At 40.9% G+C, this 25,906-nt stretch overlaps 1 protein-coding gene across 1 annotated transcript; it reads left to right on the top strand.

Moving 5' to 3' along the window:
- The first annotated feature begins 1,179 nt into the window (after positions 1–1,179).
- Positions 1,180–25,545, top strand: LOC109052085 (mucin-5AC-like). Its single transcript, XM_019069557.2, is given in 6 exon segments — positions 1,180–1,484; positions 11,840–12,512; positions 12,901–12,982; positions 19,698–19,894; positions 20,094–22,625; positions 22,628–25,545. Coding segments are annotated over 5 exon segments (5,196 nt in total). The 5' UTR covers positions 1,180–1,484; positions 11,840–11,941; the 3' UTR covers positions 24,442–25,545.
- Positions 25,546–25,906: the final 361 nt, after the last annotated feature.

The raw sequence follows: 25,906 nt of genomic DNA, 5'->3' as shown, positions 1-25,906 counted from the left end.
CTTACAAGCACACGCTACTAAAACACATGCAGATAGGACAAATATGTATCTTACATGCTTATGAACATGCATGCAAACCGTCCACTATATGGAGCAGTTTAATGTGCTCACAGGTGTCTTTAAGCTGTAAGCCAAATAAACCTGTCTAAAATCTGATCCGAAATGTCCTTTGTGTTCAAATACACCTCTGAATGCAAAACTTTTTTGATTTACTATTTCACCCCCGATCCTATTGAGGTTTTAAATATTATCTGTATTGGCATGTGCTTCTCAATGGGTAGGTTGCAAATCGAAAAATATTGTTCAAGGAGAGTAAAAAAAATCCCAAGTGTTAATAATAAAATGTGGTTAACAATATTTTCATACATAGTAATGAAAGCAAAGTAAACAGCTGTGTCAGCTTTTTAAAAGGAGGCGAAAATGCTGCCAAAATAGATCAGTTGTCAGTTTTCTATTTAGATTATATCTTTTAAATAATTCTGAATATTGCAGAGCCAAATTTTGCACTGGTCACCATATTATATACAAGGTGTAATCCGTGCCCTGCAGTAAAACCAGCTGTCTGCTAAACTCAGTGCTATTTTAATATCATTCACATACTATTATAGTTTTCATAATGTTATAATATAGTTTCATAATAGATATATTTTTAGCAATATTTTACATTTTTAATGTGTATTTGTTTTCAGTTTTATTTTTTAAAAGTTGAAATATATTTGGTATGTTTTAGTCGTTTTTATTGCTTTAATATGTCATGATAGGTTTTATTCATTTTTATTAGTTTTAATTGTAATAATTTTAATACTTCAACTTAAACTAAACGAAAATTAATTATTTATTATATATTATATATTATTTATTTATTAATTATTTCAGTTAAAGTTTATTTCAAGAAACAAAAATGTTGAGTGTTTAAGCTTTAGTTGGCCCTGATGTGTCTCTCTGGCTCTCTTGTGTGCACAAGTGAAAGTGAAGAGTGAAAGTGAAAAGAAACGGCGGGAACGCGGGCGTGGGGGTGGGCACATGGGGCCAGGGGATGGGGTCCGATGCGACAGAAAAGAAGAGGGACGGCGCGTAAAGAAAGGACGCGGGGTGGCCTGTGCAATGACATCATCCCTCATTTGCATAAATCTCAGTCTGAGAGCTGATTGGTCACGGGCGGGAGAAACCGAAGCCGCTCGCGCTTTTCATCCTTTTCAATGCTCCCTCTCGCTCGTCCCCGACCGCAGAGTGTGTGCGCGTGCGTGCGCGGATCGCCGAGCGCCGTTTCATTCTCTGCTGCCAGGAGACACGCATCTCTTTAATCCCCGGTAGACGGTCAGTCTGCTCCAAAACAGCCTCCGCCAGAGCTCCAGTCTACCTGTTTTTATCTCAACTATTGCTGGCGGTTCTTCCCGAGTCACAGCCGGGCTCCGCTTGGGAAAAAACGGGAGGAGACGCGAGTACCGACTGGGCGTTGCTGGAGGAAAAGCGCTATAGATTTGGTAAGATTATCTGCGTGCCAATCCTAAAATAACCAACGATTCATTAAAAGCGTTTTTCACTGTGTCGCAACTAATTAAACTAAAGCATTACCGTCAGTGTCAGTTTAAGAAATGGTTTTCATTCACCAGCATGATTTACGACTGCATGCATTGATATGTAAATGAATAAATTCTTGTTCACATCGGTCATTATAATAGAAGTACAAATGAGATCATCAGATGAAAATGCCGCTGAAGCGATCAGGTTTCACACCGGTTTGATTTATACCCTTAAATCTAGCATGCGCAACCGGTTTAGTTAGTTTAGCGTGTTTACTGCTTGTTAACCGGTATATTGTCTCCTTTTATTCCGTGTTGCCTTGTTCATCCTTTGAGTCCGTTTCAATGGTGGATGTTTGGGCGGTGACGGCAAACCCAGTCATAACTGTGACCGATTTTAATCACGGACAGTCGTTCCAAAAACATTTATTGCGCTGACAAGATGAAAGAGAAGAAATTAGAATACCGTTTTTCTACATGTTGTGTTTTTTGTGTGTTTCGCAGCAGTGAAACTTTCCGCTAGTCCCGAGTCTTTTGTTCTGCGCCTCCTCCACACGCCCGGCCGCCCCACCGCCCTACATTCAATATATTCACCCGCCCGGTTCCTATAATATATTCACCCTTTCGGGCCATTCAGTATTGACCCGGTCTTTTGTTTGGTCTATAGGCGTATATTGTACTGGATCGTATTGGCAAAATATCAGAATGTAAATATATAAAATACAGTCCCCTACTCATTCCATATATATAAAAACGAATTATATATATATATATATATATATATATATATATATATATATGTGTGTGTGTGTGTGTGTGTGTGTGTGTGTGTGTGTGTGTGTGTGTGTGTGTGTGTGTGTGTGTGTGTTTTAACCGCATTAGATGTGTATCAGACCTCATAATGATACCGCAGGAATTAATTAAACGACCCAACCTGCCAAAATACTCGCCCGCTGGTGCAGTTTATCTGTCCAAACCCTGTCCATTTCTAAGAGATACAGACCAGCAGCTCGATATCATCCAGTGGTCTACTGTGAAGCATTGATGTTTCTCCACATAAAAAAAAAAACCGTGACAAGGGCAATTAATCTGAGTGGATTTTTAGTAATGTACTTTGAGTTTAGAGAGGATCCCGGGTGAACTCTACCCAAAGGTCCTGTGGGGTCATTTTGATTAGTTTTATGTTGGTATTTTCTTCTCCTCATGGTTTAGGGACAATGGAAATCAACAGGGTGGTTTCTTGGCTTTGCTCCCTGCATGCGCAACTGGAGTCAAAAGATGCATTTCACAGCAGGTGCGGCTTGGTTTGGCTTCTCCTGCTGCTGAATCTTGGCTTTGTAAGTCAGTTCATCCTATTGTCTTGCTTAATAGTTCTCTTCTCGGCAAACAAAAGGTTAAAGACTGATGCCTAAACCCCCTGCAGCCACCATCTCACCGCTCCAGCGAGGGTTCTTCAGATCTATCTCTTCTGCTTTTGTTTGGTATATTGTGTATTATTATGGGAAGAATTAAATATTAGTTTTATGTATATATAAATGAGAGCAATACAGAATATTTTAAGCTGTCGGTGTATATAAATTCTGAATATGCGAGTCACTGCTAAAATTCACAGCAAACAAATCTCTCTAATTATTTCAGATCCATTTTTGTTTGACTTTCATTGTTCTGTCATATTATGATCCTGATACAATGCTGTGGCTGTCTAACTCCATCCTACAGGGATTAGGCTTTTGCAGGAAGGCATTGCCAGCATTTACAAATGTGTCATGGCATGATGGGTAGTGACTGTATGAGGAATGGGGGTGGGAAATTACAGCAAATGGCATCAAAAAGGTCAGATTTTGTTTATGATTATCTGAAGTGACATTAGTGTATATGACTTTGCATTATTTGGCCCACTAACATTTGCTTGCTCGCTGTAGTCTCTTAACAATAATGGTTCCTTATTGGCATCAATGGTTCAGTGACGAACAATCCATGGAACCTTTTCATTGGACAAAAAGTTATTTATAGTAAAAAAAGGTTCTTTAGATTTTTTTAAATGTTCTTGACACTTCTTCTTTTGCAATGCTACAAAAAAAAAACAAAAAAACATTTTGATCCTTCATTTTTAAAAGTGCAGTGAATGCCCGTTGTTGTCCCAAGATGCAGTTAGAGTGGTTTTCCTGTGTCATCTGTCATTTTCTGATAAGTCTCTCATATTGAAGCGCTCCCTCCTCCAGTAAAGATAGCACCCTAGGGGCTGAGCAGTTGTCGCAGTGGACAGTTGGCTCTTTTAGGATGGGATATTGTGTTGCAGTTGTGGTAATTTGAAGGGTTTGTTGCGTTCTGAGTTCTTTTTTTGGAGAGTGTTTTGTGGTTACACTTCTGCTTTCTGTAAACATGTCTGCTGTGCAGTTGTAGCACTCTTGCTGTGTTAATCTCCGTTTGGAGCAACAATATATCAGAGCAGGCGTGCAGTCCTGTCTTGGTGCATTTTGGTTGAGTATCCTTTGTTCCAGTCTTGGCAGATGTCACTCAGTGAATGGTGTCTGTGAGGGTATTACAGATTGCATTTGGGTACTGCGGTTTACTGATGGATATTGACCTGCTGTTTTTATAAAGGTTAAAGTTCATATGCTGTAAGAATCACTGCAGTGTCTGAATTCCATATTAAAATAATCTGTCCTGAAAACTAGGTGTCATGATGCCGCAGGCCTCCATGCAGTGAACAACGCCAACCTACATATTTTCTCTCAGCATCAACTTCAATGTGTTCATAAAATCTGCAGTTTGTCAGCAATTTATGATGCATCCAAACTCGAAATGGAAGTAAAAATAAACTAGATTTTTACATTTCTTGAAGAAAAACTTGTGTGTTGCTATGCAGTTGCTGAGTGGTTTTGAATGTGTTGCTATATGGTTGCTAGAATGTTTTGACGGTTGCTTACTGGCCATCCAAAGTCGCTGTATCATTTTGGTCATTTTGGACCTGGCCCAGCTCCTTTCCTTCAAAGTAAGTCAATGGATCTTTAAAATAAATAAATAAACAATAGATTGTAGCAAAAATAGCACAGTAATCTCACTTGTCTCACATTTCAAAAGGGATCTCAATGTCTCAAATTCAGATTTGCTTATTCATTCATTCATTCATTTATTCATTCATTCATTTACCAGGAACTCAAATAGCTATTTATCATATTTCAAGATCAAATTATCTGAACTTCTGTCCATGTTTTTGCCTTTATAATTCTTAAAAGTATTCCAGGAGTAACTAATTTCTCTTTAAAATTTGTTGGAGAGAAATTTGAGACATCAGAAAACTCTGAAAGACCAACCTCTGACTAATATAAATCCACTCTGGGATATTATTATTTAGTAGATTCGTCATCTAAAGCAGCTTACATTATTTCAGCACAGTGACAGTCTGTTTTGAGCAACTGGGGGGTTGAATACTTTTGCTCAAAGCCACAGCAGTGGAAGGAAAATCACTTCTGCAGGAGTGCAAACCATTCTTTGGATTACCAGTCTAGATCCTCAACCATAAATATTTAATACCAATATTTGGTTGTATATAAGTTAAACAGCTTCATGTAGATTTGCGCTTCACCAGCAGGCATGTTATGAAATTTTCTTTTGAGTCAGAACAGAGACTCAAGAGTCCATTTGAAAGGTGCTGGTCAGCTGTGGGCAGAAGGATAATCCTCTTATAGGTACAGTCAGTTCCTGTGGAGTGTGTGTGTGTGTGTGTCACTTCCTCATGTTCTTGAAGGGCATGTTTATTGTCTGTTGCAGATGACATTTGTGGCCATGCTGTCACAAACAAACGCACACTATCAGATGTCATTGATCAAACCCCACCAGCTGGTTTTTATCAGCTCCTATGTAATTTGGCTTTTAAGCTTTTTTGGGCTCCCAGTAGATAATAGAATCAAGCAGCTCCTTGAATTACAAATGAGTTAAAAGGCCCCTTTACACCTACAAAACCTACCAATTTCAGTGTGCCCACATGCTCTGCTAATGCACTGCTCAACTCTCCCATCTGTGCTGTGACCCCTGCACCTTCTCTCAATGATTAATATCCATCTTATCTCACCTCGTCTCACCATTTCTCCTCTTACTCTCTTGGCCAGGTGGCATAGCATGCTGGCTGGTGCCCGTATCTGGCCCGTGTCCAGTGTGCATCCTGTTCTGTGGGTGTCCATCGGAGGATCGCACAGGATTAGCATCATGCTTTGTGCTGAGTTAACGAGCTCTGTCATGTGTTAATCTCCTTGTCCCCAGGGGACCATGTTGGTCTGCCTCTGGTTGTGATGTTTCCTGCTGCTGTTCAGTGAGAGAACAGAGGTGCTGGTATCAGCTCCTTCAGTCATGCAACCCTACTCTGGCACTGCTTAATTGCATTTAAGCAAATTATGGTGCTGTTTTAGGGGCCGTTTACTCTGGATGTGCTCTTGTGTTCACAAACCACTAAACCAGGGATGCCCAATTCTCCTCATGGAGATCTATCTTCCTGCAAAGTTCTGATCAAGCTCTGATCAAACACACCTGAACCAGCTTATAAAGATCTTCAGAAGAACTTAATAATTACAGACAGGTGTGCTGGAGCAGACATAGTCATACATTACTGACAAAAAAACTGCAGAAAGTTTGTTTATATTTATTTATTTCTAAATGCCGTGGGTTTTTGTGCTTAAACTTTATTTGGTCATGTTTCTTTGGTCAGGTTTATGTTTCTTTATTACACTAACATGTCAATGACTTTTAGTACTGCACTGTTTATTTTGTGGTTAGATGACAAAAAATGGGAGTTTCTTGCAAGGAATGCAAATATTTTACAAACAAATGCAAAGTTTCTTGGGGAAAGGCAAAAATTAGTGAGCAAACTCAAAGTTTTATTGGGGGAAGGTGAATGTTTTGCAAGAGAGTGCATAATTTTTTGAATAAGTGCAAAGTTTTTGGAGGAAGGAAGAAGTTTTACCAGCAAACACAAAGTTTCTTGGGGAAAGGAAAAGGTTTTGGGAGCGAATGTGAAATTTGGAGAAGGCAAACATTTTGTAAGTTTCTTGGGGCAAGGCGAACGTTTTGGAAGACAATGCAAAGGTTTTGTGAGGGATTGCAAAGTTTCTCGGGGGAAGTGAAAATATTTTCAAGCGAATGTAACATTTTATTGGGGAGGGCAAATGTTTTGCAAGAGAGCTCAATGTTTTTGGGGGGAAGGCAAAATTTTTGTGAGTGAACAAATTTTCTTGGGGAAATGCAAACTTTTTGCATGAAAGTTCAATAGCTTTTTCTGTCACCATAAGACAGAACACCAAGTATGTATCCGGTGCAAATGGCCTCTAAGCGTTCTTGTGTAGGTCACTTATCTTTTGCATCCCAGAGAGTTGTCGAGTGTCTCACTCCCTGGAGTAGCATATGTTCCAGAAAACTTATGTAAATCTTCCTTACAGTACAAGGATTACCACCTTGTCATCTCTGGATGCTGTCCAGGCATCTGCCACACAAGCTGTTAGTGCCTTAGGCAGGAAAAAATTATTCTATCACAGCTAGTTTAGTCTCAGTTTACCACTGGTTTTGTTTCCATCGTCCCCCTAATGGTAATGGTCTCAGAGTGGTTTCTTACAGCCTGACGCCACTACCTTCCCTTCCTCGTTCTGCTTGTGTCCCCTAGAGATTATTCTGTAGAATGGGCCGGTCACTTTGTTTTTGTGAGTTGGATAGAGCAGCTTCCTGACCTTTGGCCAAGGGTGTTTTGGGAATGCGCTGGCCATGATTGCAATCTCGACAGTGGGGGCACTAAAGTGGCTTTTGTCAGCTTGGACAGCAAGCTGACAAAACTCCTCCGCAAGGGCCGCCACCCCAACAATCCCTTCTTTGGTGACTTGTTTCATTACCATGCGCCTCGAGCCATTCGACTTTATCTTGGCGTGTGTGTGCTGTATAATGGGCCGTTCAGAGAGTCATGTGATCAGTATGGGGACAAGTATCAACACAGAGATGCGTTTAAGACGCTGTCCGCTGTTGAGTGCTGTTATGTAATTTTGTTTGTGTTATGGACACCAGCGGCCAATGGGCTATTCATGGCGGTTCTGTGACAAAGAACTCAGTCACACCTTCAGTCAGTCTTTTGCTTGTACTGCTGTAGAGAAGGCTAGCATTATATGATGAATAGAGGGTTTGAAGTACATTTTTGTGATTAATTTTGTACTGTAGACTGCATTGTTACTGATACTGATATTGCAACAAATACAACTTTTACAGTTTTTAAGGCAAGACACTACAGGCAAAAGCATTTAATTCTTACATTTAGCCTGGGCTACATAAGACAATAAAATAAAAAAATGGACAAAGAATTTTAGTAAAGATTCAAATGAGCCTTTTTATAAAAAGACTTCGGACATTCGGAGGAGGAAACAAAGGACTCTTAAGTAACTGACAGTGAGCAAAGCTATCAATTTAAATAGAACTGATCATCAAAATACATTTGATATTAACCACTAATATGCCCTGCAGATCAATTTATAGTTGTATTTGGTTCCTCACTGCTGTGGTTTTTAATGGATTTTATTAGCTTATGGACCTGAGGTGAGGTTTATTCTTGCTTTATTCTTAGGGTTTAGAATCAGGTGCTTGATGAATTTAATTGCCGTTTCTCTCTCAAACTTGTTGACCTTTTACCTTTCAGAGCAGCACAGTAGTGTATTTCTTCCTCAACCAGCAAACTGTGAATCCCAGTGGCCCTTTTTGGTGGTGGTCGTCTCTGAATAGATCCAGTGTTCCCTTGTTTTAGAGTGAGGGACGGGGGTGGATGGAAACTTCTGAAACCTCCGGAGGGTACAAGCAAAAGGGGGGTTTGGAAGGGTGTATAAAGATGCTGCACTCAATATATTTAGGTCAGAATTTAAGATTTATGCATTTGAAGTGCATTTAAAATGTAATTTTGATTACAGAATAAAAGAAATAAATAAAAAAAAACGAGTAAACTTAAAATGATGCATATGCATTATGAAAAATATTTAATACATTTTTTTTGAATGTGCATTATCTCTGAGGAGGCACAATGGGGTATTGGCAAGACAGGCTTAATATGTGAAAGCCTAAACTGTGACAAATTACCACTGATTAGTCAGTACTCTGACCAAACGCCAAATCAGAGGCCAACAAAGGCGTCCCTAGTGTATGCAAATGACCCGGGAGAAGCCATGAGATTCATGCAGCATCTCTGTGGTGTGCAAATTTGCACTTCCCCCTGGCACAGTCTCTCCATTGATTGCAACTTGAAGGGGAAAAATGATTTCTTATAGTGAGCCATTGAGATTTTGTTTGTTTTCTTGTTCTCCAGTTATTGTACATGTCGGTTTGGCCACAACTGGCTAAAGCTAAGATGGCATTAGCCTGTTAGCACCTGCTGTGCCGCTGTGGTTAGCTGATTGTGAGAAGCAAGCTTTGCACACAGGGGACAATTTAAGGCAAAATGCAGCACTTAGATATGCATTTATGCATGCATGCACAAGGCCGTGTTGAGCTTGCACTTCGGATAAAGAGGCCAAAGTGCATTTTGCTGTTACAGTGACCCCCATTAGCATTGGGGTTATCCGGGGTTCTGTGACAGGACAATTTAAAGACTCTGATGCACCGTCACTGGAGTCTTCGCAGAGTCATCCCTTCAGGAACATTAGGCTTCTGCACGGGGATTGGCTACAATAATTGGATGAGGCATTATAATTCTGTCCCTGAGAGTGACGGAGTGCCAGTAAGAGGGTTTGTGGGTAAGAGGGTTTGTAAGGTCACAAAGCCTCCACACCTATCTTTTCTGGTCTCTTGTGCTTACTAAGGCTATAGATATGTGTGTGTGTGTATGTGTATATATATATATATATATATATATTTGCATGTGTACAATTATTAGGTGACATTTTGAATATCACCTTGATTTTGTTGCACTTTTTTATTTGGACATTAGGTTTCCTAAAGCAGTAGTTCTTAAATTAGTTTTTAGACATTTTTTGTATTTCTGCTGTAATTATGACAAAACTGGTGGTTTTCAAACATAAACCGGGAATATTGACTTGTTATATTAAATAACCTCAATTAGCCACTGTACATTTTGTGATCCAGAGGTTGCAGGAACTGTATGTTTAAATATATATTTAAACATACAGTTCCTGCAACCTCTGGATCACAAAATGTACAGTGGCTAATTTGTGGCAGATACATTTATATGTAAATCCATTGCCCCCTGTCCACTTGCCTCAAACTTTGATTATTTAATTTTCATATGCTTTTTTCATACTTGCCTGTTGACATCAGCCACTCTGTAGAATAGAGGTCATCAGAGGCCAGATCTTCCCCCCAGAATAAGATGGACACCATAGGCTTCTGACCCCCCAGGGTTACTGTTGTTAACATGCAGAAAAAGCAGTCCATAACCCTCAGTAGGATCATTAAGGTCGTAAGGCCGTGTGACGGTGTGTGTGTTTTCTTCTCGGAAACAAGGCTGTTTTACCCTTCTAATCTCATCAGCTCTCCACCACCTGACATTCTCACAGGCCGATTCTCATCTATCTTTCTAAACAGGATCAATCGCAGATGAATAAAAAGAGTCAGGAGGGGTAAAGCGGATACAACAAAGCCTGTATTTCTAGAGGAGTTGTTTTTCATAAGAGAAAATACCCCTTGAGGTCTCTGAAGTGGAAGTGATGTTGCATGTGGTTGTATTTGCCTAAAAGACTTAAATCTTTGATAGTCTTCATTACTAACTTTAATCTGACCATATAATTTATTTTTATGACTGCAGAATATATAACTAAGCAGGAATTGTATCCCAGAGTATGTAACTTTTTGTCTTGAGCGGCTCAGATTCTTCCTTCTCTAAGAGCGTTTTCACATCTGGCTTGTTTGTTTCAGACATTGGCACATTTTCTCCCTTAGTTTTGGTTCATTTAGGCACATATAAACATGGCAATTGCACTTGAATCCTAGCCAAAATAACCAGTCCAAGATCACCTGAATAAGGTGTCTCAGCCTGATTGAAAATGACTGGTTCAGTTTTGGTGAGAAAGCAATCTCACCCAAAAGACCAACGAACCAAGCTGTATCGTAATTCATAATGGGGATGTGTTACATAAAAACTTTATTTATCATAGTTGAAAACTGAATTGAACCAAGAAGAAACAACTGAACAGTTAACAGAACGGAACAAATGATCTGCAGGTCTGAAAAAAACCCTAAATGTCCAGAGTTCCCCCATTTGGCACAAATACTATTGTTCATTTACCATGGGAACAGTTATTTGCAAGTTAATCTGGTCATTGTTAATGTTCTCAAGTGCACAATTCCTAACAGTACCCAATGGCCATAGATTGATCTCTGTCTAAGACAATCCATCTTCTCATCTTTATTTTCTCATATCTGGCAGCATATATGGAATGGGTTCTTTCCCCCGGGCTTTCTCTCTCTTTTCCATCACTCTCTCTGTCCCCCTCCCCCCAGCTTCTCTAATTTAAGATGCTCAGCTGCCTGGACCATCTGTGTGAGGAGTAACTGAGGAGATTTTGTAATGGGCAGAATGAGTCCGAGGGGTGGAGGAATGAATGTTGACCTCAGAAAGAATCAGCGAGATTTTGCAGCTCTGGAATATTATGTGGACGATGTGTCCTGTGACACTGACATCCACTTTATGAGCGAGCATTTTCAGTGTTTGTTGACTTACTCCATTGTTTTTTTCCCCATGCTTCCTTGAGCCAAGCCACTTCCTCTCTTTGGCCTCTTCCACTGTATGAACTTTGCTGTGGAGCTGCTGCTCTTAAATCATGCAAACAACATCTGCTTCAGTAAAGCATTGTGGGTAATGCATCTGGCATTGCTGCTTTGCAAGTAGTTGCTCCAAAGAGTTTTGAAAACCCAGAGAATTTTTTTTACATAGCACCAAAATAATCTTATGATAGATGTCTTTCCAAGTGTAAAACTGCATTTGAATCCATAAAACTGTATTAATGACAGCTGTAATCTTACACCAACCATCATTCTTAATAGCTGGCAACTACTTCTTATGTGGCTTTAATTCATTTTGGTTACAGTTTAAACAGATCTGAGCTCTGAATCAGCTGTTGTTTTGCCTCTGCACAGCACGCTCTTTACTTCATTCCTAATCTCGTTCTTGAGCATTCTCTAAGCGTTTGCATGTTAACCAGACCTGATTTTTTTTCTGATTGTTCTCTTAGGTCTGTCTGCCAGTGAGAGGGGGTACAGACGTCTCTCTTGGTCATACTTGTTGTTTTTTTATTGTCTGAAGTCTCGGATCAAACTACAACTCTTGTTACTCTTGTTTTCAGGTCAACCATAGCCATTTGATAGCAGTAGACTCCAACTAGTGGACTGAATCCTGGGTTCCTGATTCCTATTTTGCTGAGACGGACCTCTAGGACTAGGACAAGATGAAACCAGATGGTGTTGACACGGCAACAATGGAGCCAATGGAAGCATTAAATGCAGGTCCTGCGGTCGAAGTGGCGCCAGGGGGCGAAGCTCAGGACCAGGCTTTGCCTGCAACACAAACAGAAGGTGAACCACAGCAAACAGAGGCAACCAACAAGACTGGAAAGGACAAGTCTGGGGATCCCAAAGCTAAGACGAAGGCTCCTGCCAAAACAAAGACACCCACCTCTGGAACCAAGACATCTACAACCGGCTCCCGTCCCACCACTGGCCAAAGCCATCTGATAAATGGGGCACAGAAGTCGCAAGCTAATGGCGTCAACAAAAAGACCACCACAGCAGGCCTGGATAAGAAAACCTCAACTACTGCTGCCACTAAAAAACCAGTCAGCTCTACTTCTGCACCCACAACCAAGACCCCAAACAAGGTGGCTGAGAAAAAGCCTGTGGGGACGGCGAGACCTGCCAGTGCTCCAGCCAATGGTGTGAAGACAACAGGGGCAGCACAGCCCATCAAGAAAGCCCCTGCTGCACCAGCTAATGGTCTGAAATCTAAACCAAAAACTACAGGTAAGTCAAAAGTATCATCTGCGCTTATTGATTACAGCAGTGGTTACCAACCACATTCAAGAAGTAGTAGTGCCCCCCAGCATTAGTTCAGTGTAGGGCAGGGTCAGTTCCTTTAGACTTCAAACCCTTTTCCAACACACCTGTCTGTATTTTTAAAGTAATCCTGAGCACTTTGATTAGCTGGTGTGTTTGACTGGGGGTGGACCTGAACTCTGCAGGACAGTAGCTCTCCAGCAACAGGGTTGGAGACCCCTGATGTAGGCTATATTTTAGTGGCATTTTCAGGAGAGAAATTCTGATGTAGCATATTATCAAAATTTCAGATTAACTGTCTGTATTTTCTTGTTTTAATACTCTTAAAAACCCTTCACATCATCCTTCACTCCAGCTCCAGCTCCAGCTCCAAGACCTGCCACTGCATCCACCACTAAGACCAGCATCACTGGCTCTCCTGTCACCAAAACAACCAGGTGAGCATCTCATTGGGTGGGAATGTCACAAACAGAAGCTCCCAGACTGTGTATGTTGATGAGAATTCTGCAATATGAGCCATTTCAGTAGCTCATTCTTTTCCGATGTCCTTAATGCATTGCTTATACAGCCTCACGTTGCAGTCCACGTCTCTCAGAGACAATCACTACTCCTCATTCACTACATACTTAAAGCATTAGGCATCAATTCTAAGTCTGAAAGGGAAAGCATTTCATTTGCTGGGAAATGAACTGGCACAGTCGTAAAATTCCTGATTACAACTAAATGTGAAGAGAAACTCTCTTCCCAATGGGAGAGAGTTTAGACTTTCTCCATTGAGTTAAAGACTCTCTTCTGCTGGGAAAAGTTTGTACTTTCCCCATTGTGTGGGAGTTTAGAAAGTCTCCACAAGCAGACCAGCAGTCTCAACAGCCCCCGCAAAAGTTTCACTGGGCAAGATGCTGATATAATGCAGCTTTCCAGATATCCTGGATAGATACAGAGAGATTTTAGCATGGTTATCGAGCAGGGAGAACATCTGAGTCACATTGGGAATCACAACATAGAACTCACAGGAGCTGATTTGAGTTGCCTGCAGTCAGCCATGAACGGTGAAGGAGTTTTTTGTTGCTTGTTTATAGAGGCGATAAGGGACATTCTGAGGCCTGTAAAGGAGCTCAGACTCATGACGTAGGGGAGAAATGTTTTTATGAATTTGTGAACATTTGTAATGTGACATTTGGTCCACCAACCATACATTTTGGACAGATTTTGATTTTGACAGACATTGATTACCTTCTTTCCTTTAGCTTCTCTTAAAAGTACAGTACCTTTCTTCCAGTGCTTTTAAAGAAAGTAAAATGGACAAAGGTGGCTCTTGTGGCTCTGAATGTTTTAACAATAAAAAAACTTCAAGAATGACCTGGCTAAGACAACAAAAGACAAATAGACAAAAAAAGAGAAGAATTTGATGTTGTTCAGTCCCTGTTAAAAAAGTCCAAACAGAGCTTTGCCATGACATGTAACATCTCTCCTCCCATGTCATACAGCTGAACAGGAAGTTTATTTCATGATTAATGGTGTTTAAAGTAGGAATGTTGCTATCCCGCACACAGACAACATCACATACTGCTTGAAAAAGGAACACAGTAGACACTATTAGTACTGCAGTATATTCAAGGACTGGGTTTAGGAAAGATAATCCTAAGCAGAATGTTTTCTGCTTCTGCTTCTACTTCATTATGAATTAAAGCTCAAACACTAAACAGCAGTGAAAAGGCCTCTTGTCATCCAATAAGTGCAGATATGAGTTTGTATTTTCCTTGTTATTTTGACCCGCGGGGTATCTTTGATCTGACAAATATTTAATGCTACTTTGGTCAAAATTTGTACAGCTGAGGAGCATAACAAAACTGTTGTCTTAATATCAGTATCAATATCTTAATATTAAATGTAACATTTGCTTCACAGTCCAGTAATATATGATTCCGTTTTGGGTGCGGCATATTTGTGTGCATGTGAAGAGTGTAGTGTGCATATAAGCATCCAACCATGTGTGTCCTGCCTAGAGCATTAGAGGTTGTACTGCAGGGAATTCTGCATCTGTTGAACCTACTGGATTTGAAATAAATAAAACATACCTGTGGCATTAATGGTGCATGTTTGCCACCTCAAGCTTTAAATAAAATCTATTGCAGTTGCTACTAGTGTAACCAAACGGAATTATTAAAATTATAAAAGCAGTGCAAGATGTGTGTGAGTCCTACATTGGATGCTAGCTGCATTAGAGTTGTGCAGACATGACAGAACTGGCCAAAAATATGAATCAATTTGATTAACAGAATTCTTAGGGCAACCTTAATGAATAAGCGTTTTCCTGATGATGAATGCGTCATACTGATGTAAGAACTATGGGCTGGTCGGTAAAGGGCACGCCCGGCAGCCAACGCTTAACCATCTGAGTCATTTCTCATAAATGAATTGCTCTCTTTCTGTATCTTTATGTCCCACTTTCTCTCGTTCATTAGGTCATGGTAGAGTTCAGTCCTCCAGAGAGATGTTTTACTGCAGCCACGGCATCTAGTCTCCAAATGGAGCTTGCGTGTTTCCCAGCAGCCAACTTGATGGATGCTTTATAACACTTCAGTGATTCTGATTTTGCTGCAGTGCTTCACGAATTTTTCGCTTGTCAGATTTCTGCATTTTTATAGGCTGTGCATTTTCGCTGGTGTCCCACTCAAGTTTAACGTGGCTATACTTTGGACTTGCACTTTTGTCTTCACTATCTACAACTCTATCTGTGGCCTGTTGATGATTTTTATTTTTGTCAGAATAGTTTATTTCATTGTATTTTTAAAAATCTTAAAGAATATATAGTTTCCCCCCAAAATAAAAAAAATTCTGTGATCATTCACTTCAATTCATGTCATTCTAAATCCGTAAAACTTTCATTGCAGGTTTTATTTCATGGCAGGTTTTTCAAGCAGAACCTCCAATAAGATGGCATTGTCTATTTACATTTGTTTATAATATATAAATCCTCTCTGGATATTTATGATTTTTGGTCTTTTGGTCTTGTATACAGGCATCTTTGATCTGAATGACTTGCCACTGCAAGCCAAGAAATCACTGCACATTAAAAATGTTTTATCTTTGCTGTTGAGGTAAAGTAAATCAAATCTTGTTCAGGTGAACGACTGTTGGCCTATATAAAGCTAACAAAGCAAATTTACATGCAAGTGAGTGCCAGCAGGTAAATCCAGTTTCATCCATTGCTACCAAATCACAGCTTTACCAATGCATTAGGATTCATCCTGAAAGGACATGAACCTCGTTATTGAGGTCAAAGAGTCTCTTCAGGCCAGAGTGCCTTATTAAAATCTCATCAGCCATAGTCTGTCAGTCGCTGGCTCAGGAGGAGGTCGTCTTCCTCACTGCTGCTGTGGCTTCAGGGGAAATTTTGCCACTCTTAAATGTAATGGCAAGTTAAACTCTGTTTATTAGCCAATCAGGCCACAGGCTTCTCCATTGCTCACAAAACATCAAAGAGCTATCTATAAAATGCTTGAATGGCATGGCATTAGCTTGAAGCACTTAAAGCAAATGCACGTGTAAATGTGCTTGGATTGTTTTTAAGTTACAGTGCATTTTTGGGTTTTAAAGTGCATTAAATTTGCCCCCAACCCTGGCACAGATCTGACAGAAAAATGCTTGGCTTGCGATGCAATGGCTTGTTGTTGATGATTTGTTTGTTTTTTCTATTAGAGGAATAGTAAAAAATTAATGACTTTGACCATATCACTTTCTTTATTCTGCAAAACATTAAGTTATTTGACAAAGGCTGTTACATTTTTGCAAGGACTATAATGTACCACCAATGTTCTATTAATGTACCATAAAATAATAATATAAATGTACCAAATAATATAATGCAGAAGTCATATGAACTAATGGCCTTTTTGAAGCTTCATGGCACTGACCACCTTCACTGAATGCTAAAAAGGTTTTTGTTTTTTTCAGGGTGCATTCACACCAGGAAAGTCCACTAGTTCACTTGCTTTGGTCCGGACCAAATACAATTTGATTTTTTTTTGTTTGGTGCAGTTCGCTTCCACGCTGCCCTTTTTGCAAGTGAACCAAAATTGTAAACAAAACCATGTGTGCTAAGGTCATCCATTCATTGGACAGAAATTCTCAAGCAGGGAAAATCAGGAAGTTAGAAAACAGGCTAATCATGGAGATTTTTCATGGTGCAATTATTATTACTTTACTGATTTTCTGTTATTAGCTACAAACGCAATATGAAGACACTTATGAACATCAGATGAGACAATGTCATCTATACGATGTTGTAACAAGGATTTTGCTGCAAGACGGTTCCAGCAGAGAGAGCATGCTCTTATGTGCGCCTACCATGGCATACTGACCATGGCACTGCGCAGAAGACGGATTAGGTATATATATATATATATATATATATATATATATATATATATATATATAAACAGCTCGCATAGGAAAGCAATGGCAGGCTTTGGCAAGTGGGGACATTCTAAAACGCTTAGTGTAAACACTGACCAGGGAAAACCAAATTTCTGTCAAACCTTACTTAAAAAACACTAACTACCATCAAAAGAATGAGCCCTTATTCCACAGATAAAGTGAATAATTTCACGTTAAGCGTTTTCTCCCCCATAGAAGTCCATTATAAGGAAACAGCCTAACGTGGTTTAACATAGCCTACCTTAACAACGACCGTGGAAAACCAAACATCTGTCAAATTTTACTTATAATAATCACTTGCTACTGTCATAAGAACGAGCTCTTATTCAGCGTATGAAGTGAATAATATCTCGTTAAGTTAATATTAAGTTAATATAACTTTCTTCCCCACGGGTGTCCATTATATGGAAACAGCTTAACGTGGATGCAAAATAGTGTTTATTATAAGTAAAATCTGACAGAAGTTTGGTTTTCCTCGGTCGTTGTTAAGGTATTTTAAACCACGTTATGTTTCCTTATAATGTACTTCTATGGGGAAGAAACCGTTCAACGTGATTTGTGGGAGATCCCCTCTCCTTCATCCTTTCACTGAACTTGCTGAATACATCCGCATTTTTATGCGTCTTCTCCAGACTATTAACTAAAAAGGCGCAGTGCTTTCTGCAGTTGAGTCGGATCGAGGTCGGATCATAATCACACCTTAAACGAACTGTACCAGAGTTCGTTTGGAATGGAACCGAACCGAGACCACCTCTTCAGCTGGGTCTAGGTTTGGTTGTTTGGTGCACACCAGAGTGCGATTGCTGTATTCACACCTGCCAAAAAGATTCGCACCAAAGGGGGAAACGAACCAGAGTTCTTTTCAATCAAACCAAACAAGACAGGTGTGAATACACCCTCAATCTCTCCCGCACTCTCTTTAACTCGCTCTCTGCCTCTTGTGTTGCAGGAGAACGATGTTTGTGCTAATCTTTGTTTGCTCGCTTTCAATACTGAGTCATCCTGTCACTATAGATTATTCATTTTGGTTTTGTTCGAGATTAAGATGAGGTGTTTTATAGAATCTCATTCACTCTCTCTCTATCGCTGTCATTCTCTTCTCATCATCTAATAGCATGCTCTCCTTTGAAGGTTTAATTATAATGCAAATCTGCATTCTAGAAACAATAAAAATTTTTTAAAAAAATAAATAATCTGTCAATTCATTCCTTTCCTTCTACCTAGTGCTGATTGACTCTTTGAATGTCCCTTGCTGTGTGCCTTTACTGTGGTCTACTAAATATGAATTTTTTTTTTTTTTTTTTTTTTGATGTTAGTAAAATCATGGCATTAAACATGGGAATAGATGAAGTGAAGGAGAAAAAAATAGATGATGGTGAAGGAAAAAAAGCATAAAGAACATGGGTACATTTTTTGTGGCTATAGCTCAACCTATTTTATGAAAATGATTTATATTTTATATTGCCAACAAGACAATATAGAATATATAATATTATATATATTGGCCAACCTTTAATGTTAGGTTTGGATATGTGGTGAAAAAAGAACTTCAAAAACAGCTTCTTTATGAACTGTAAACAGGTCTAATTATCAAGTTAGCTCAAAGACTAATGTCCTAATCCAGGTTGTGTGTATTTGTTTTTGTAAAGTGAAACTAGGTTGAGGAGCTACAACACACCACTGCATTAATTTGTGTGGTTTTCTCTGTCGGGTTTATTTGTTTATAGACTTGGCATCTTTGTTCCAGAACTTTCACTGCTGGATCTCTCTCTCTTGCTCGGTTGTTTGCTCTCTCACCTGATGTGTAGGACACAAGAAATTTTGTAGATTCTCTCCCCCGCCCATCCCATGTGGGCTTTGCCTAGACAAAATGTGGAACTTACGGAGCATGTTTTTTAGCAAGATCCATACTGTTTGCCCGAATGGGATTTGCATGGTTATTTTTACTCAACACAATGAAAGATTTAAATGGTGCTCACTGTGTCTTCTGAACTGATATGCACCCTGCCTCATGCTCATTAGCTCTTTATTTAGAACAGCAGAGACACATGCAGTGGAGCGTAGACAGAGGAAATCAGAAGCTCCTGCCAGGCCAACAGGATCTAGGTTATTTTACTCAGACTTGACCTGGACATGTACTGAGTCACTGCCGTGTGCTAAGCTGAGCTCATACTAGACCAGAGTGGACAGGTACTAGACCCCATCAAGGTAGAACATGTGTATTACCACTGAGTCAGGCACCCCAGGATAGAACAGAGGCATTATGGGTATATAACTGAGGGAAGGGGATTTCTTGAAAAGAATGTTTTTGCAAGTATTAACATAACTCCATGTTATGTTCCTGAGCTACCTGTCTGTCCTTCAGGCATTCTGTGCTGTGACTAATCAAAGTTTTGACTCATGAGTCACTGCTTTAAATGGGATATATGACCTATCACCAATAACTGAAATGTCAGAAGAAGTGGAGAGTGCAGTTTTAACCCATACACATTAGAACTTTTCTTCCAGCTTTCTTCTGCTTTTTAAATGCAGGAGGTCCTTGTCCTAGCTGGATATGAAAGCTCAACAGAAGTATCCTACCACAGAGTTGCACAAGCTAGGAGCAGCCAGACCTGAAAATGTTTTAATATCTCACCATACCTGTTATTAGGATTTGACACAGTCTTCCTCTGTAATGATTTCTCAATTTCTTGTCACATCTGCTATGTGCAGGTCTGTTGGCTCTGCTCCTGCTGCCCCTAAGCCTGGGACACCAACATCTGCCAGCAAGACATCTACAACCGCATCCAGGCCAACTACTGCTACACCCAAGACACCAGCTACAACTGCTAAACCCTCACCTGCTAAAACCACAGCTCCCCCTGGTGGCCGCACTCCCACTCCTAAGACCACAACACCTGTCAAGAAAGGTCGGTACCTCATGGAACATAATAAACACATGGATTTAGTTTATTTGTAACCATTTTAACACTAATATTGCACGGTAATATGTGAATACAGATATTTTAAGGATGGTAAATATTTATATTTTTATTTTTTAATTGTAATTTAATTTTATTAAAAGAAGCTGTGATATTGAGTTGGAATTATATGTTCTCTTTTCACTAGATGTCAGTAAGCAGTCATCTGCTCCAGCAGCCAAGAAGCCCACTTCTTCTCCGCTTACCCGGCCAGCACCAACTAAGTCCACCAAACCTGACACCCCTAAGCCAGCCTCCACTGCCAAGGCAGAATCAGCCTCCAAAAAATCCACCACCTCCAGTAAGGCGGCAGATGTTAAGATTAGTAAACCCAAGGAGAGCAAAGCAACACCTTCCAAGGAGGTCAACGCAAGCCCCAAGACCACAGGCAGCAAGCCTAGCACTAAAACAAGCAGCCCAAAGAAGTCAGTTGGCAGTAGCACTCCAAAGCCATTGAAAGGTGGCCCAAAAGCCTCCCAGCCTGCAGACGCAGCAGCCACAGAGGCCGAGAACAAGGACATGGTACCAGCTATGGTTGCAGCCACTACTGCAGCTGCTGCTGTTGTTTCTATGGTGACCTCTGAGGCAGCACCTGAAGACTTAGCCATATCTTTTGTTCCTGTTGCCACTGAAGAGGCACCTGAGGACTTGTTTACCCAGGTCAATCCTGCTGCCTCAAAGGTGAAATTAGAAGGCTCATTTACAACTCCAATTCCTGCTTCCTCTGAGGACTCTAAAGATGATTCAAAAGAAATGGCCAAACCTGTCATTGCCCCTAGCACTATGAAAGCACCAGAAGACATAGTTACACCTGTCATTCTTCCTGTCTCTGAGGGTTCACCTGAAGATTCTGTTACACATTTCAGTTCTGAAGAAACATCTGAAGACAGAACTATGTCTGCCATTCCACCTACCTCTGATGAGGTACAAGAGGAAACTGTTTCACCTGTCATTCCTTCTGAAGAAACACCTGAAGATGTATCTACATCTGTCGTTCCTCCTACCTCTTATGAGGCACAAGAAGAAACCGTCTCACCTACCATTCCTTCTGAAGAAACACCAGAGGATGTAACTATATCTGTCGTTCCTCCTACCTCTTATGAGGCACGAGAAGAAACCGTTTCACCTGCCATTCCTTCTGAAGAAACACCAGAGGATGTAACTATATCTGTCGTTCCTCCTACCTCTTATGAGGCACGAGAAGAAACCGTTTCACCTGCCATTACTTCTGAAGAAACACCTGAGGATGTAACTACATCTGTCGTTCCTCCTACCTCTTATGTGGCACAAGAAGAAACCGTTTCACCTGCCATTACTTCTGAAGAAACACCTGAGGATGTAACTACATCTGTCGTTCCTCCTACCTCTTATGAGGCACGACAAGAAACCGTTTCACCTGTCATTCCTTCTGAAGAAACACCTGAGCATGTAACTACATCTGTCATTCCTCCTACCTCTTATGAGGCACGAGAAGAAACCGTTTCACCTGTCATTCCTTCTGAAGAAACACCTGAGGATGTAACTACATCTGTCATTCCTCCTACCTCTTATGAGGCACGACAAGAAACCGTTTCACCTGTCATTCCTTCTGAAGAAACACCTGAGCATGTAACTACATCTGTCATTCCTCCTACCTCTTATGAGGCACGAGAAGAAACCGTTTCACCTGTCATTCCTTCTGCTTCTGAACAAACACCTGAAGATGTAACTACAGCTGTCATCACCCCTACCTCTTATGAGGCACGAGAAGAATCTGTTTCACCTGTCATTCCTTCTGCTTCTGAAGAAACACCTGAAGATGTAACTACAGCTGTCATCCCCCCTACCTCTTACGAGGCACGAGAAGAAACTGTTTCACCTGTCATTCCTTCTGTTTCTGAAGAAACACCTGAAGATGTAACTACAGCTGTCATCCCCCCTACCTCTTACGAGGCACGAGAAGAAACTGTTCCACCTGTCATTCCTTCTGTTTCAGAAGAAACACCTGAAGATGTAACTACAGCTGTCATCCCCCCTACCTCTTACGAGACACCTGAAGAATCCATTTCACCTGTCATGCCTCCTGCCTCTGACAAAACACCTGAAGACACAACTGCATCCGTCATTCCCCCTAACTCTTATGAGGCACCTATAGAAACAACTTCATCTGTTATTCCTCAAGCCTTTGAAGACGAACCCGAAGACACATTTTCACCTGTTATTTCTCCTACTTCTGATGAGGCGGAGCATGTCTATCCCCAGGATGTCCCACAGAGCATGGACACTAATAAAGATGACAATACAATGTCTCAGCTGGCTGCTGCAATGGACTTGGTCAGTCTGAAGGAGTCAGTGCCTGCTGTGTCTCCCCTGGGCACAACAGTACTGTCCCCACCATCCTCTCCCAACAGACCAACATCCGTGCCAGTTGAGCTCCCAAGTTCAGTTCCCTTCCTGAGTACGCAGGGTCCATCTGAACCATGGGCACAGAGCTCTTCACTGTACTCCAGCTCTGCAACCATAGAGAACCAGGAGCAGGATATGGAAAGAGAGCATGATGAAGAAAGTGAACAGGATGATGAAAAAGATCAGGATGATATACAGATGCCCTCTGCTGCAGAGAACGTGATAGAAGACGTTGATCTGATGGGCTCCACTAGTGGGAATCAAATCAGAAATGCAGCTCCTATCTCCCCCTTGAAAGAAGAGAAGAGGCAGTGGAGAAAGCTGAAGAAGAGATTAATGAAGACAATGATGAGGAGGAGGAGGAAGAGAAAGAGGAGGAGGAGGAGGAAGAAGAAGAGTTAAAAGAGATTGGCTTAAAGGAATCGGTGCCCCAAACAGAGAAAGAAGTTCACTTTAAAAAAGGCATGGCAGATTTTGCCAGCTCTGATTGGGGTATGATGCAATCAGATCACATGTACAGCAGTAACAAACATGACTCAGAAGTGACATCTCCTTTTAATGCTGAAGACAGTTGCAGTGCTAAAGATACAGATGACTTCACCATAACTGAGGCAGACAGGGAACAGCCATTCACAGGGCCTCCTGGAATCCAGTCATTTGGTAGTGAAGATGAGGAAGAGGATGAGGAAGCAGAGCATTTAAAGGAAGACATGGATCTGGCATTAGAGCATGATGATGAACATCTCAAACAACAGAAAGACTTGGAGGAAGCAGATGAAGATGTGGAGATGGTACGCAGAGGCATGGCTGAGAGTGGACTTGGGGTTCGTACAGATGATGGTAATGAAGATGAAGATGAAGATGAAGATGATTACAGACATGAGAGTGATCTAGTTCTCAACAGCATGGGTCACACTGCTGGAGCAACATCTATGCCTTTGACAGCAGCATGGAGTAATTCCATTCCATTCTCTGATTCCTGGGCCCAACCTTCTTTCGCCCTGTCTGAATCAAACCTGTCAGATTCAAGAGTTAAAGATCCAGATACACTCACCAAATACCCAGCCGACCTAGACATAATCACCACATTCTCAGCTGAACCAGATACACCACCCAAATCCCCATTTGAGGCTTTTCTGAACAAAAGTCCACCCCTTATTCAGACCTTGAAACCTCAATCTGACATCCAAGAGGAGACAGGTATCTCAGTCTCAGTGGAGTCGGGTATCTTGGCTCCTCCTACCATTGGAATGTCCCAGTCCAGCACCCTCAGTGGAACAGTGGCTGCCCATAGCAGCAGTGAGACCAGCACACCTGAAGAGCTTCAAGATTATGACAGCAGCTCAGGTGTAGAATCCCGATCAGACAAGCAGCAGACACCAGTCCCTGCCATGCATACAGACATGGAGCAGGACCTAGGTATTCACCTTGAGCGAGGTGATGGGGAGGAGGAAGAGGCAGAAACGCTGCCAGTTGATGAAGTACTGGGTGATGCCGCAACAGCACCAGCCTCTGTACCATCATCACCATCAATCTCTGGTGATGAAGCCAGTGATACAGAGGGTGAGATGCAAATCAATGACCCTGATGTTGCGGTTGATGACAATGCCACAGTCCCCCACAACCTTACTGCCCTGGAAGAAGATGGGGAGGCTCCTGAACAGATTGGAGAGGAAGATGGTGATACACCTCAGTCAGCCAACTCTGTGGCCTCCTACGGTTTTGACTGCTCCGCATCCATCTCTAATGCCCACTCTATGGCTGAAAGCTGTGGAAAGAGTCCAGGCATCTTTAGCCTGGAAAATGAAGAGCAGCTTCCGGAAGAGGCCAAGGATCCTTCTTTCATCAAGGAGCTCACCCTGCCAGCAGCTACCGCCTACAGTGATGACTTGATGGGCTGTCCAGTGGATTTGCTGCCTATCAGTGAGCCCACAGAGAGGGACACTGGGTACATGCTGTGTAGTAAGACAGACCCAGGCGCGATGGAGGAAATGGATCCTGAGTCCCCTATGCACCTATCACCCCAACATGGGGACGGTTCTGACGGTCAGCCACCATACTACTCTGCTATATGTGATAAGACTGATAACTTTCTGGCAGGTAACGTATAAAGTCCCTCTTTTGGAATGTACCTTGTCTACCCCAAACCCCACGCTCCCACCCTGTGTCCTTCATTTCTTCCAAATGTGGGATTAATAAGCAAATAAATGAATGGAAATATGTAATAGAAGGGGGAAAGAAAAGAAGAGCCATCAGGTGAGGGATAATAGCTTTGTCTGAGCTGCTCTCTGTTCTTCTATTACCACGGTGGTGGTTATGATTGTATGGCTTAAATTTCTGTATGTACAGTAGCTATTCTCATTTTCTATTAGAATGTACTTTTTAAATAACACTGTGTTTCATGGCACCCCTGAACCTGCAATGTTAGATTAAGTTAAGTTGATGTCCTTTAATGAAAGGACAAAAATGCAAAAAATAAACACTTGGTGGACTCCAACTACCTTTGTATTTATCCTACTGTTTTACCAATCAAATGTCATTTTTTTATACTTTGTTTTTTTCTTCTTTTTTTATTTGATTTGTTAAGATCCCTGTCTTACCTTAATGTTTGTACACACATCAGTTTTCCTGCACTGTAAAAGTAGCTTTACTGTCTTTTAAAACTTATTACAGCTTTCTCTTTTAAAACGTGTTCCAGCACTAACTCTTTTAGCATTAAATACAGGTTAAATATTCTTCAGAAGCTTTTCACTCTCACAGTGTTTGACATAGGGAGGTGAATGAGTGTTAGATGGCAAATCAAACTTCATTTTTGGTTGTCTTTTGTTAGTTTTGAGCTACTGCTGCCTATTTTTGTGAAGGATAACATAGATTCTCATTGGCACATAACTTAAGTCTTTTAAAGTATAGGGCTCAGATTGATCTGGATTCTTTCATTTACAGTTGTTAAACATTTGTACTTTGGAACAGACTAACTATTTCTGTTAATGACAATTGAAGTGTTTTCCTGCATTTGTAAATCTTAAAATGATGCTCGCAGGTCATTGTACTGTGAGTACTGGGACATTTCTACAAGAATTGGAAGTGCATGTGTAACTAATTAAGAAATTCATTTTGCTATGAATCCAGACATGATCCAGAGATGTTTGGACATTAATGATTCACAATAACTAAAAGGTTTTTCCAAAAATTCCATTAAACATCATTGCAATGCTCTCTGTTCCTGTTTGGTTTTTTTATTTTGAGTGGCTTGATGGTCTGTTTTCATCTGAGTGCTCCTGTGGTATTTGATTTTGAACAGAAATCTACAGAAATGGTGTTTATTCCAGATGTATTTTTGATGAAATGACAGTCAGTGCACATTGTCTTTGATCCCCCTTTACTAAAGCATATCATGCCCCCTTAACTCAACATCAGGACCCCACCCTGAAAGCCCTGCACAACAAGGTTGCATGGTATCTCAAGGAGTTGGTTAACGGGTTTCAAGAAATTCCTGTTGTCATCATACTGCATTAAAGCACATACACAAACTCAATACAAAAATTCCAAATCCTTTCTGAATGTTAATTTGGTTTT

The sequence above is a fragment of the Cyprinus carpio genome, chromosome A3, assembly GCF_018340385.1.
Source record: "Cyprinus carpio isolate SPL01 chromosome A3, ASM1834038v1, whole genome shotgun sequence".
Classification (NCBI taxonomy): Eukaryota; Metazoa; Chordata; class Actinopteri; order Cypriniformes; family Cyprinidae; genus Cyprinus; species Cyprinus carpio.
This window is presented reverse-complemented; position numbering and strand designations above follow the sequence as displayed.